Source organism: Hemibagrus wyckioides, linkage group LG19 (genome assembly GCF_019097595.1).
Source record: "Hemibagrus wyckioides isolate EC202008001 linkage group LG19, SWU_Hwy_1.0, whole genome shotgun sequence".
Classification (NCBI taxonomy): domain Eukaryota; kingdom Metazoa; phylum Chordata; class Actinopteri; order Siluriformes; family Bagridae; genus Hemibagrus; species Hemibagrus wyckioides.
Window position 1 is genome coordinate 10,753,279 of NC_080728.1, and position 14,512 is coordinate 10,767,790.

General features: G+C 39.7%; 1 protein-coding gene across 1 annotated transcript; it reads left to right on the plus strand.

Moving 5' to 3' along the window:
- Nucleotides 1-2,242: 2,242 nt before the first annotated feature.
- On the plus strand, nucleotides 2,243-14,387 carry ttll1 (tubulin tyrosine ligase-like family, member 1). Its single transcript, XM_058416544.1, has 10 exons — nucleotides 2,243-2,492; nucleotides 2,582-2,779; nucleotides 3,808-4,016; nucleotides 4,112-4,292; nucleotides 6,278-6,415; nucleotides 6,517-6,625; nucleotides 7,974-8,117; nucleotides 10,905-10,991; nucleotides 12,768-12,931; nucleotides 13,622-14,387. Exons 2-10 carry the CDS (start codon nucleotides 2,667-2,669, stop codon nucleotides 13,746-13,748), a joined length of 1,272 nt encoding a protein of 423 aa, XP_058272527.1. The 5' UTR covers nucleotides 2,243-2,492; nucleotides 2,582-2,666; the 3' UTR covers nucleotides 13,749-14,387.
- The last annotated feature ends 125 nt before the right edge of the window (nucleotides 14,388-14,512 follow it).

The following is a 14,512-nucleotide window of genomic DNA, read 5'->3' on the forward strand; positions in this document are numbered from 1 at the left end:
GTGCTCTATTCTGGATCTGTAGCTTTGATTGTACTTTCAAAATAACATGTTTATATATAAATATTAATAACTGCTTGACCCGGTTAGAATTGGGTCCATGCAGAAAATGCATTATGTTTACAAATTATGTAAATGGTATTGTAATTGTTCAAACGTCCAGTTTTGGAAAAGTTTTAAAAACAGGCCCACTGAGATATAAGTATAATGCATTTTTTCTGAAGTGTCTAATGATAATAAATGTTGTAGAGAAGCTTTACTGGTACCTACAGGTACATAATCTTAGCAACTTAATAAAATATTATGGTTTAATATTAAAATGCAAAACATAATGATCACATGATAATGATACATGAATTTGTCAGAAATGGAAGAATACTCTCTTTTGAACACCATAATGCATTATGGGTATTCTGTATCTGCTATGGTACATCAGGTGAACTTGAATCTGTTACACCTACACAGTGGAGTGGAGTCTACACCAGGTACACTGCATAAAGGCAGGAATCCATCCTCTAGGGGCAAATTAGAGTACTTACATGTATGTTTTTGGGAACTTGAGGTAGTTGCAGGAAATCCATATGGACAACATTACAGACAGTAACCGGAGCTGAGAACTGAACCCTACACCGTGGAGCTGTGAGGAACTGCTTCGGCTTGCTGCCTAGATTAAGACTTACGAAATGAGAAATGTGTCACTACAGTCAGAATTTAAAAAATGTACAAATCTGAACATTTATGCTGCTGACACATTTCTGCAGTGAATGTCATTGCTTCACAAATCCTGGGTTCAATCCTGAGTTTGGGTGATTGTGTGGAATTTTGTTTTGCCCAGAAGTGGACATGTGTCCTATGCAAGGTGAATATGTCAGCCTTGCACCCAGCGCTACCAGGATAGCTCTGGATTCACCCTGATCTGAAAAAAGGAGGTACCGGAGATGATTAATGAATGCATTTTTATGCTTTTGTTTGCAGTTGTATGTGACATTTTAGTTGCCTTTGTCACTAGATAGATAGATACATAGATACACAGATACATAGATACTTTATTGATCCCGAAGAAAATTCCAGATATCCAGCAGCAATAGAGACAGTAAAACAAAGACAGGTTGTAGATTGCACACTGCATATCTTACATATACTCAGTATACACAGGGTAATATGATAACTGACCAGTTACACTTAATAGTGCAATGCTAAGAACAACTACAGTATATAAGAAGCATAGAAATAAAATAAGATTAATAGGAGAAATGAGGTTAATTGCAGTGCCGCCCTTGATGTGCAATTTTATATGTAACAAAGTGACAGTGCAAATAGAATTAATTGTTCAAATACCTAAGTAATTGTGCAAAGAGCAGCATGAAAGTGACAATGAAATTGAGTCTGTTTGTAATGGCAAGATATGCAATAGTGAGAGTAACTGAGCAGACCCTGAATCTAACGGATGAGAGAGTTATACATGTAACACCGTGATACATGTACATTACTGCACAGTGAAACACTTTCTTCACATATCCCATCCTTGGAAGGTTGGGGTCAGAGCGCAGGGTCTGGAGCATGGGCAGTTTGAGGGCCTTGCTCAAGGGCCCAACAGTTGCAGTTTGGTGGTGCTGGGGGTTGAAGCCCAATCTTCCGATCAACAACCCACAGTTGTGGTTTACATTACACTGACATTGCATTTTGTGGTTTGAAATGTGTGCATGGTTTAATATTTTAGAATAATCAGCCATTAAAAAAGCATTTTTTGGTGTAATCCATTTCAAGTTTGGCTCCTCACAATCATATACAAATTTTGCTAAATAAATAAATAAATAAATAAATAAATAAATAAATAGAATTATTAATATATGATTATTATAAATTAATTTGAAGGGTTGTGCACAAAATCAAACCATGAAATACCATTTTATGCATTTTGATGTATTTCAGTGTAATTATAAAAATGTAACTTGGGAATTCAAATGAAAAATAGATTTGTAAATAGGGTACAGGGGGGCACATCTCAGTATGTTGAAGGATTTTACCCTAATTAGGCTTTAACGAAGATTAAACTTTATGTTTGTTTTATTGGTGGGAATAGATGAGTATGATACTTTTATTTTGATATTTTTTTGTTGGAAATCCAACTGCATCAACTGCCACCCTGCTCTGGTTCCTCCCTGTTGAGAATGCGCTTGTCTAGCCAATCATAACATAGGAAGTCTTCTAAGAAGCCAATCATAGGATTCGGGAGGCGGGATTTTCCGGAATACACATATGCTAGGTTCGTTGCCATGGACATCCTCCTCCTAGGAAGCACCTGTGTTGTGTTGTTATTTTACTGCACACATAGAGAAAGATGCATTTAGAAAAAGTGAAAAAGAATTGAGAATTTTTCCTGTTTAAGAAAACAATAACAGGGGCCGACATTTTAAATACAGATGTTTTGAGGCTCATTCCGTGTACTGCAGCTGGCTAGTGAGTTAGCTAGGATGCTTTAAGGGCCTTGGACGGTAAGTGTCGTAATTAAGTGGAATCCTGGATTAAGGAAGTGTGTGTGTGTGTGTCTGTGTCTTGCACTTAAATTCTTCATGATCCTCAGGACTGGTACTTGATGGGTGGAGGCACGCGCACTCTCTGCCCCCTGCAATGAGGAGAAGGTCTTGTCCATCCCTACAGAAGGCGTGATGGCTGGTAAGGTGAAGTGGGTGACTGACATAGAGAAATCTGTGCTCGTCAACAACTTTGAGAAGAGAGGATGGGTCCAAGTCACCGACAACGAAGACTGGAACTTTTACTGGCAAGACAGCACTTTAATATAAGCACTTAAAGGAAAAGTCCACCCTGAAAGACATTACATATATTTATATGGAATTGTTGGGTGTTGGGTCTGGTGTTAATTTGTAGGCTGATGATTCGAAATTGGATGGTTATATATATATATATATATATATATATATATATATATATATATATATATATATATATATTACACATACACAGAGATCAGGCATAACATTATGACCACCTGCCTAATATTGGTCCCACTTTTGCTGCCAAAACAGCCCTGACCCATTGAGGCATGGACTCAACTAGATCCCTGAAGGTGTGCTGTGGTATCTGGCACCAAGATGCAGCAGATCGTTTAAGTCCTGTAAGTTGCGAAAAGGATACTTGCAGGACTTAAAGGATACTTTTGATAGATACTGACCACTGCAGACTGGGAACACCCCACAAGAGCTGCAGTTTTGGAGATGCACTGATCCAGTCGTCAAGCCATCACAATTTGGCCCTTATCAAACTCGCTCAAATCCTTACGCTTGCCCATTTTTCCTGCTTCTAACACATCAACTTTGAGGACAAAATATTCACTTGCTGCCTAATATATCCCACCCACTAACAGGTGCCATGATGAGAAGATCATCAGTGTTATTCACATCACCTCTCAGTGGTCATAATGTTACACTGATCAGATAATGATCAGATTTTGTTGTTAGCTTCTATACTCACAATTTTCCAGCAACATCATATTAATGAGAAATGATGATGAGTATGTTGGTCAAGCTATTAACATGAAAGCTTTGGAACCTGATCTGTTTGAGTACAGATGAGGAAGCCAGACTGACTAAAGGAGTAAAGTGCTGCTGCATCACACACTTTAGTTAGAACTAAACTAATAAATCTTTTGCGAAACTTGATTATGAATATTGGTATGCAAGTTGTTCACAGTGGATTTTTTTCCTTTAGGCGGTTTTGAATCATAAAATGATTTTTGTTAGCTTTTCCTCCTAAGCTTACCTTGGTCATGATTGAATGTGTCCTCTGCAGGATGAGCATCCAGACTATTCGCAACGTGTTCAGTGTAGACACGGGTTACCGCCTGTCTGATGATCAGATGGTTAACCACTTCCCAAACCACTATGAGCTGACAAGAAAGGATCTAATGATTAAGAACATTAAGCGCTACAGGAAGGAGTTGGAGAAGGAGAGCAGCCCTCTTGCAGAGAAAGATGAAAATGGGAAATATCTTTATCTGGGTAATCTTAACAGCCTGTCTGCCCACACCTTAGATTTGTCACGTGAGTATTCTGCTTTGTCTTATCTGTCTGTTTTTTGTCTGCGGTCTGGACAGATTTCGTGCCAGTGACGTTCATGCTCCCAGCGGACTACAATCTTTTTGTGGAAGAATTCCGTAAGAGTCCATCCAGCACATGGATTATGAAGCCTTGTGGGAAAGCTCAGGGGAAAGGCATCTTCCTTATCAACAAACTCTCACAGATCAAGAAGTGGTCAAGGGATAGCCGCACCTCCACGTAAGATACATTAGGGGAGGTATAAAAAAAAAAAAAAAGTCACATGGTATGGATCTATCTACACTATATTGCCAAAAGTATTCGCTCACCCATCCAAATAATCAGAATCAGGTGTTCCAATCACTTCCATGGCCACAGGTGTATAAAATCAAGCACCTAGGCATGCAGACTGTTTTTACAGACATTTGTGAAAGAATGGGTCGCTCTCAGGAGCTCAGTGAATTCCAGCGTGGAACTGTGATAGGATGCCACCTGTGCAACAAATCCAGTCGTGAAATTTCCTCGCTCCTAAATATTCCACAGTCAACTGTCAGCTGTATTATAAGAACGTGGAAGTGTTTGGGAATGACAGCAACTCAGCCACGAAGTGGTAGGCCACGTAAACTGACGGAGCGGGGTCAGCGGATGCTGAGGCGCATAGTGCGAAGAGGTCGCCAACTTTCTGCAGAGTCAATCGCTACAGACCTCCAAACTTCATGTGGCCTTCAGATTAGCTCAAGAACAGTGCGCAGAGAGCTTCATGGAATGGGTTTCCATGGCCGAGCAGCTGCATCCAAGCCATACATCACCAAGTGCAATGCAAAGCGTCGGATGCAGTGGTGTAAAGCACGCCGCCACTGGACTCTAGAGCAGTGGAGACGCGTTCTCTGGAGTGACGAATCGTGCTTCTCCATCTGGCAATCTGATGGACGAGTCTGGGTTTGGCGGTTGCCAGGAGAACGGTACTTGTCTGACTGCATTGTGCCAAGTGTAAAGTTTGGTGGAGGGGGGATTATGGTGTGGGGTTGTTTTTCAGGAGCTGGGCTTGGCCCCTTAGTTCCAGTGAAAGGAACTCTGAATGCTTCAGCATACCAAGACATTTTGGACAATTCCATGCTCCCAACTTTGTGGGAACAGTTTGGAGCTGGCCCCTTCCTCTTCCAACATGACTGCACACCAGTGCACAAAGCAAGGTCCATAAAGACATGGATGACAGAGTCTGGTGTGGATGAACTTGACTGGCCTGCACAGAGTCCTGACCTCAACCCGATAGAACACCTTTGGGATGAATTAGAGCGGAGACTGAGAGCCAGGCCTTCTCGTCCAACATCAGTGTGTGACCTCACAAATGCGCTTCTGGAAGAATGGTCAAAAATTCCCATAAACACACTCCTAAACCTTGTGGACAGCCTTCCCAGAAGAGTTGAAGCTGTTATAGCTGCAAAGGGTGGACCGACGTCATATTGAACCCTATGGATTAGGAATGGGATGTCGCTTACGTTCATATGCGAGTCAAGGCAGGTGAGCGAATACTTTTGGCAATATAGTGTATGTATCTATCTATCTATCTTCCATCCATCTATCCATCCCTCAATCCATACATTCATCTACATTTGTATATATACCGATCAGACATAACATTATGAGCAGTGACAGCTGAAGTGAATAACACTGATTATCTCCTCATCATGGTAACTGTTAGTGGGTGGGATATATTAGGCAGCAGGCGAACATTGTCCTCAAAGTTGATGTGTTAGAAGCAGGAAAAATGGGCAAGTGTAAGAATTTGAGCGAGTTTAACAAGGGCCAAATTGTGATGGCTAGATGACTGGATCAGAGCATCTCCAAAACTGCAGCTCTTGTGGGGTGTTCCCGGTCTATAGTTGTCACTATCTATCAATAGTGGTCCAAGGAAGGAACTGGCACCCTGTCTAGTGTGTCCCCCACATGTGCCCGAGTCGCCTGGGGTAGGGTCCAGGCTCCCTTCAACCCTGCCTAGGATAAAGTGTACAGAAAATGGATGGGATGCAGACTATAGAATTACTTTTCTATGTAAACATGGATAATTAAAAGTATATAATTAAATCATTTGGTCATTTACTCTCTTTTCCTACTTATTACACTGTTCACTACTGCCTTCAAACACCTATGTAGTTGCTCTGTGCCCTGAAATCATCTTGGCTGTCAGCACTCAGATGTGAGAATGTCCTGTTGTCTGTCTTCAGGTTCATGGCAGCTAACAGTGGCAAGGAGGCGTATGTGATCTCACTGTATATCGATAATCCCTTATTGATTGGTGGGAAAAAGTTTGATTTGCGTCTGTATGTTTTGGTCACAACCTACCGGCCTCTGAAGTGCTACATGTGAGTATTAACCAGGAGCCATAGATATCTGTAACCAGTATTTTATAGCAATTACCTGAAGCTGGACACATTTATTTATGATGCTGTTTTTGCTTTTTCAGGTATAAGCTTGGTTTTTGTCGGTTTTGCACTGTTAAGTACACCCCCAGTACTAGTGAACTGGACAACATGTTTGTGCATCTGACAAACGTGGCAATCCAGAAACATGGGGTGAGTATGATGTCAAGAGGACCGGGTGTCTGTGTTGATATTTTTACTCCTGTGTGGTCATTTGCGTGCGTGTCTGACCAGAGAATATTAAAGGTTCTAGTAGAGGAAGTTAAAATATTTTCATCATGAAGCACTTGTATTACTTTATCTCCATGCTGTCTTTCAAGGGGAATAAATAAATAAATAAATACAGTCAAGCATGATGATGCAAAAGAATTCATTTAGCTTGGTTTAATCATACGCTTATACCCAGATTACAGATATGTTACAGCGTCAATGTATTTTTGCATATGCCACAATATCATAACTCTTTTTGGAAAATAATCAGCTTTCCTATGTATTGGGAATTGGGTCTCATTACACCACACCATTATTCATTATTTTCTTATAACAGCATGCTCCATTATATTTTTTTAATTTATGCAGCCATCAACCATCACAATAATAATTATGTATGTGTATATGAAAGTGGTTTGGTTTGGACATGTTCAGAGGAGGGAGAGTATATTGGTAGGAGAATATTGGACATGGAGCTGCCAGGCAGGAGGCAAAGAGGAAGGTCAAAGAGGAGGTTTATGGATGTAATAAATGAGGATATTTACTGCCCAGTGTCACCCAAATGATGATGGGTTCCCTTCTGAGCCTGGTTCCTCTCAAGGTTTCTTCCTCATATCATCTCAGGGAGTTTTTCCTTGCCACTTACACCGCAAGCTTCTCATTAGGGACAAAATGCAGGATGCAGAAGATAGGGATAGATGGAGAGAGATAATTCGCTGTGGCGACCCCTTAAGGGAAAAGCCGAAAGAAGAAGAAGAAGATAACAAAATGAGTAGATAAAAGTAACTATATATAGTGGTGGCCTTGCATAAGTTATCTTCCAAATCAGTTATCAACATTGATTTAGCTCACTTCACCCATTACTGATTTTGAAGGTAACTTATGCAAGGCCACCACAACTGTGAACCCAGAACCAGAACCACACAGACTTAAAAACTGTAGCACATTCAGGGATTTTGAGAGAATCAATCACCTCGCATGCAGAGCAGAAAAGTAAAAGCTATGCAGATGATAACAGTTTCAAGATTAGCTTTATCACTGACAATACCAAAAATTGTTTGCATGATGTTATAGTCTTTATTGGAACTCACCGAAATCCAAAGGTTTTGGGACACCCCTCCAAATCATTGCATTCAGGTGTTGTTTTTCAGGGGTTGGGCTTAGCCCCTTAGTTCCAGTGAAAGGAACTCTTAATGCTTCACCTGAATTCAATGATTTGGAGGAGTGTCCCAAAACGTTTGGCAATATAGTATATGTCTGTATAACTTGAATACCTCTGTGTGTTGTGCAGGATGACTATAACCCTGTCCACGGAGGTAAATGGACAGTCAATAACTTGCGCCTGTATCTAGAAAGCACCAGAGGAAAGGAAGTCACTAACCATCTCTTTGACCAGATCCACTGGATTGTGGTACAGTCCCTCAAAGCTGTGGCTGTGAGTGTATCTCTTTCTCACACACACATTTGACCAATAATTAAATACAGTTCATGAATACAACTTTCTATAAGAATGCTGAAAGGGGGAATAGGCATTGCTTCATCAGCACGATTTCTGGCAATGCCTTGGATCACTAATTTCAGAAGACTCTATTTTAGGTTGGAAAATGTGAGTAGGATTTCAGCCTTATAATCAGAAGCTTGAGTTCATTTCTTGCACAAGAAAGAAAATGTTCACCTTATATCTGATGCTCTATATCTGATAATCCTTGCCTTTTAATTTAAAGTCCAGTGTTGGGCTGTCAGGGCCAGCAAGGTCTTCTCTGCTGGCCTAAACAGCACTGATCTGAATCACTGACTTGCATTTTAATATATTTAATATATTTTTTCCTGAATGTGTATTAAATTATTCCCAGTAGTCTATTCTCTACATTTCATAGCTTTCCTCTTGGTTGTGCTGCTTCCAGTAGTGTATATTTATGATAAGAGTATTTATCCAATCATATTTCAGCCAGTGGATGACATCATGTGTTGCCAGGGTGAAAGAAATCTGCCTTCAGAATCAATAGTGCAGGCGCCCGTAGCTTAAAATGAGTGGCACTGAAATTGTTACATTAACCAATCAGATTTCGAGTTGGTGTCACTGGGGCCGTCTAGCAGGCATACGATTACTTCAGCAATTTCCCGTCCTTTGATTGGATAATTGGAGTACTTGGAGGCAGCGAACCGCACAAACTAAATAAAATGTATATATTTTAACTCACAATGGCTGACAGAGAAGAAGGCCTAGTTAAAGTCCAATGTGAACTGAAACTACAAAAACTACCTATGCTCATATACACACTGAAGACGTTAGTCATATTTCCCTGTTTCTCTCTGCCTACACAGACACTCACATTGGTAATTGAAACAAAGAAGAGATTTTTTTCTCACACAAAGGCATTTCTCAAATCTCAGTATATGTATGCTCTGTGGTTACGATTTAAAATAGTTTTTATTGTGCACAGTGGCACGATAGTATGTACACTATATTGCCAAAAGTATTCGCTCACCTGCCTTGACTCGCATATGAAATTAAGTGACATCCCATTCCTAATCCATAGGGTTCAATATGACATCTGTCCACCCTTTGCAGCTATAACAGCTTCAACTCTTCTGGGAAGGCTGTCCACAAGGTTTAGGAGTGTGTTTATGGGAATTTTTGACCATTCTTCCAGAAGCGCATTTGTGAGGTCACACACTGATGTTGGACGAGAAGGCCTGGCTCTCAGTCTCCGCTCTAATTCATCCCAAAGGTGTTCTATCGGGTTGAGGTCAGGACTCTGTGCAGGCCAGTCAAGTTCATCCACACCAGACTCTGTCATCCATGTCTTTATGGACCTTGCTTTGTGCACTGGTGCACAGTCATGTTGGAACAGGAAGGGGCCAGCTCCAAACTGTTCCCACAAAGTTGGGAGCATGAAATTGTCCAAAATGTCTTGGTATGCTGAAGCATTCAGAGTTCCTTTCACTGGAACTAAGGGGCCAAGCCCAGCTCCTGAAAAACAACCCCACACCATAATCCCCCCTCCACCAAACTTTACACTTGGCACAATGCAGTCAGACAAGTACCGTTCCCCTGGCAACCGGCAAACTGAGACTCGTCCATCAGATTGCCAGATGGAGAAGCGCGATTCGTCACTCCAGAGAACGCGTCTCCACTGCTCTAGAGTCCAGTGGCGGCGTGCTTTACACCACTGCATCCAACGCTTTGCATTGCACTTTGTGATGTATGGCGTGGATGCAGCTGCTCGGCCATGGAAACCCATTCCATGAAGCTCTCTGCGCCCTGTTCTTGAGCTAATCTGAAGGCCACATGAAGTTTGGAGGTCTGTAGCGATTGACTCTGCAGAAAGTTGGCGACCTCTTCGCACTATGTGCCTCAGCATCCGCTGACCCCGCTCCATCAGTTTACGTGGCCTACCACTTCGTGGCTGAGTTGCTGTCGTTCCCAAACACTTCCACGTTCTTATAATACAGCTGACAGTTGACTGAGGAATATTTAGGAGCGAGGAAATTTCACGACTGGATTTGTTGCACAGGTGGCATCCTATCACAGTTCCACGCTGGAATTCACTGAGCTCCTGAGAGCGACCCATTCTTTCACAAATGTTTGTAAAAACAGTCTGCATGCCTAGGTGCTTGATTTTATACACCTGTGGCCATGGAAGTGATTGGAACACCTGATTCTGTTTATTTGGATGGGTGAGCGAATACTTTTGGCAATATAGTGTATGTCCACATCTGTGCATAGCAAGTGTTTGCATATAATACTATTAACATATGTGTCCATGTCAGGGTCACGTGTTGTAATGTTTATACAAGCACAAAGAGCGCTCGATAACAGGGTCCAAAATTCTCATTTAGACTATCTACACCTTATATAAACTGCCAGTCACACGTGAAGTGAAATCGGCCTGTCAGAAAAGTAAACTAGGTACTTATTTCTTGACATAGAAGTGTTTTCACAACACAAGCCTGTTACATTAGTGATGTTTCAATGACTTGCATGATTTCACTACATTACTAAACAACTACAGGAAATTCCTCTTGTATTATCTGGAACGTTTGTTAATGAAAGGGTTTTTTAAATCATTTTTATATTGAATTTTCTTTTCTTTGAATCCTTGTGAAACAGCAGAATAAGGCACTCTGTCTGCACAAGCACAGCATTGTAATGTTAACAGAATTTCCAACCACAAAGCACATTTTACCTAATGCTTCCTTTGTTTCCTGTCTCTCACAGCCTGTTATGATCAACGACAAACACTGCTTTGAGTGCTACGGCTATGACATCATTATTGATGACAAGCTGAAGCCATGGCTTATTGAGGTGAGTATTTACCCAGACTATTGTAACTAAGACTCATGATTTCCTGAAATATACTCACCCAAAGAATTATATGAATTGTTTTGGAGTAAATGAGAACTTTTTAGACTTGTGAAGAAAAGTCATCAAGTAATGTTTTCTTGCCTTATGGGAAAATATAATGTATGTTTGTTCCACTGAAATTTGATCACTTATTTATTAGTATGATCACCCAAATTATTGACATGTTCTGTTTGTATGGCATTAGATTTCCATCTGAAGTTGGGTTGATTGTCTTATTTACTTTTGTTTCTTGGTAGTTTATTATTTATTATTTCCATCTGCATTAGCGATCCATCAGAATGAGCTCAGTTTTGCTACAGTGGAGTCCAGAGTCTGAGAGCATTAGTGAAAATGTTTATGCTATTCTGCATTCTTCTCTAATTTAATACAACAGATTTCATGACATATTATATAATTGATAACAACTTGTGTGAAAGTGAAAAGTAGACTCTTTGAAATATTTACATGAATTTCTTCAGTGAGTTTCTTAGTATGTGTCATTTCCCCTTTTTGCTTTAATGACAGTGTGCACTAGAGCTGCCATGGACTCCACAAGTTTGTGCAAAACCTTCTGATCCATTTTAGTTCGAATCAGAGTGTTGTCCGAACACACGCTTTAGTCAATGAGATTAATCATGAGGAAAATCGGACAGATTTGCTTACGTTTAAATAGGGACATAGAAATAGCGTATAATCCTTGATATTTCAAAACCTTAAAACCTGTTTATTTCTAATTATAAACGAACAAAAAACCCAGGTTTTCATTGTGGTCTCAGACTTTTTAGAGCTCATTTGATCTAAGAGTGATTTGCTTTTTCATTTTAATCCCGTTTGGAAAAACATCAGTAATTTTGTAAAATATGGCTGTTAATAAATTACATTAGTTTAGGGTTTGTGGTTAGGGTTGGGATAGACATACAATTCAATTATTAGATTCTTTAAAAAAAAAATATTAAATTTATTTATTTATATTATTATTATTTATTTATTTATTTTTTAAACATTTTTTTAAATTGTATTTTTGTCTAGAAATAAAGGCTTAAAATTGATAAATTATCTGCCTGGAAACCAGCTATTTTTAGCTTGAAATTAATTAAAAAAAAAAAAAAAAAAAGTCTAAAAATAGGTTTAATAATCGTATAGGAAATACAGTATTAGAATAACTTGACTATATTTTCACATACTGTTATGTCATTCTCATATAATCCATGTGTGATGCCAAATTTGGAAACAAGAAAGTCACTTAATTCATAGTGTGGATAAAAAAAAACAGTTCTTTCTCAGCAGTGCTTGAAATTTGTGAGCATAGGGATTATATTAAGATATTATAATATATATATATATATATATATATATAATATAATATTTCTAGCATTTTCAAAGGCAAAGTATGTATAAGGCATTTACACTGGTAAGCAGTTCAGTGGGAAAACCCCATGATAGGGTTACACATGTGGGTATGTGGCATGTATCTGTGCCAGTCTGTAACCAAATCAGTTGTAGTGAGAAAGGTTCTTCCCTTCAAACTTAATGGTTTGCTTTAGACTGTATGAATAAATAGGTTGTGTGTGTGTTCAAGCATGTAGACTACACCCACCACTGCAGTACATTGATAAGTAATACACTTCCTGTAGATAACGCCCTGGTTCTTAATAGGACACAAGAAAACACCTCTGAGTCAGTATGCTTATAAACCCTGCCTGTCACCACTCATACAGGTGTGTGTGTGTGTGCCAGGTAAATGCCTCTCCTTCACTCACGTCCAGCACTGCAAATGACCGCATTCTAAAATACAATCTCATCAATGACACACTCAACATTGTTGCCCCGAATGGTGAGATCCCAGACTGCCGATGGAACCGCAGCCCGCCTAAAGAGGTTCTTGGCAATTACCAAGTCCTGTGAGTGCTTGCTTCTACTACTGATAAGGATGCACAGTCAGTGACTAGCAACTATAGATTACAGAAAGCATAAAGTGTAGCATGTTTATACTAAAATAATAATAACATGTTAATATGCTTTCAAACGATTATTTAGATCTGTAATTGAATCACATAGGTGTATGAAAAAGGACCTTCTGATATGAATAAATATCAGAAGGTCCATACTTGGTGTGCCTGTAGCACTGTGTCACAGTGAGTCATGGCCCATGGTTTGATCCTACGCTCGAGTCACTGTGTGTGTGCAGTTGTGCATGCTCTGCCTGTGTTTGTGTGGGTTTTTTCTGTGTTCTCTAGTTTTTTCTCATTTCTCAAAACCATGCCAGTTGGTGGCCTGGCTACTCTAAGCTGTCCCTAGGTGAGAATGAGGGTGTGCACATGTGATTATGTATGTGAGAAATAAAAATTTGAATTCAGTGTGCATGTGCTTAGAGCCTCATGATGACACTTTCATTATAGAATAAACTCTATCAAGCAGTCTTCATTTCCAGTGACCCTCCTTTCTAAGGAGGACTAAAACTATGACAACCATAACAGAACCACCATTTTCCCCCGAATTTTTCACACATCCATATATACAAATAGGTGTATATGAAACGTGTGTATGTGCCACATGCTGTTCACATCTGTGTTTACACTTCTCTTTCTCAGTTATGACGAGGAACAGGCCATGAGTGAGAATACAGAACGTGACCTCCGGAGTCGCTCGGGTCAGTCCCTCGGGTCAAAGAGCACAAAATCTGCCAGTGTGCGTCCAGTCACAGCCACCTGGAAGTGAGATCACAATCATGACTACACAGGTGACTTTTAGGTCATCCCTATGAAGCAGAAATGGACTGTGGGAACATGGAAGCTTTAAATAAGAAATATGAGAGAATTTACCTGCACATTCCTGCATGATGTTAAGACTTTAAGTAAAGGCCAAGAGAGACAGAACAGTCCCTTTTGTTGCATGAGAAATTTTAGGATTTTTTGACAATTTCCACAAACAAAAAGAAAGTGAGGAGGAAAAATCAACTGAACAAGGATTAAGTGATAAAACGCAGGAAGAATCAGAAAAAATTGCCTTTACTTGAAGGCACTCACACTTTCACATAAAACTAGTTAAACTGTCATGGAACCAGTTGTTTTTGGTATTTTGTATGAAATGTCACTTAGTCACTTTTTTTATGTCACTTATTTAATGGTTATGCAATGTAATTCAGAAATATATACTGATATTTAAGAAAACACTTCACTATGATGTCTTCTTAGTACGAAGACCGTAGAGAAAGTTTGCAAAACATGACGTAAAATCTGACCACATTTGTTACATCTGGCCAGTAATGCAACATCCTTTAAAAATAAAGTACTTAAACGGAAAAGGGTTTTGAGATGGTGCTGGAGGATATTGAATAAACTGTACTAAATCACTCTACTCTGTGTCCTGCCTTGTTTAATTTCATGATACTGACCAGTGCCACATTAACAGCAATGCCACTCAGTCATTGGTTATTGTGACCTATTGAAATTGTTAATAAAATAAACAAAAAGTGTGAATGT

Excerpts from the sequence above, each read along its gene's own strand:
- ttll1 (XM_058416544.1), top strand. The coding sequence starts at position 2,667 with ATGGCTGGTAAGGTGAAGTGGGTGACTGACATAGAGAAATCTGTGCTC. Across the intron at positions 6,416-6,516 it reads CGGCCTCTGAAGTGCTACAT|GTATAAGCTTGGTTTTTGTC; the intron begins GTGAGTATTAAC and ends TTGCTTTTTCAG. Across the intron at positions 10,992-12,767 it reads TGAAGCCATGGCTTATTGAG|GTAAATGCCTCTCCTTCACT; the intron begins GTGAGTATTTAC and ends TGTGTGTGCCAG.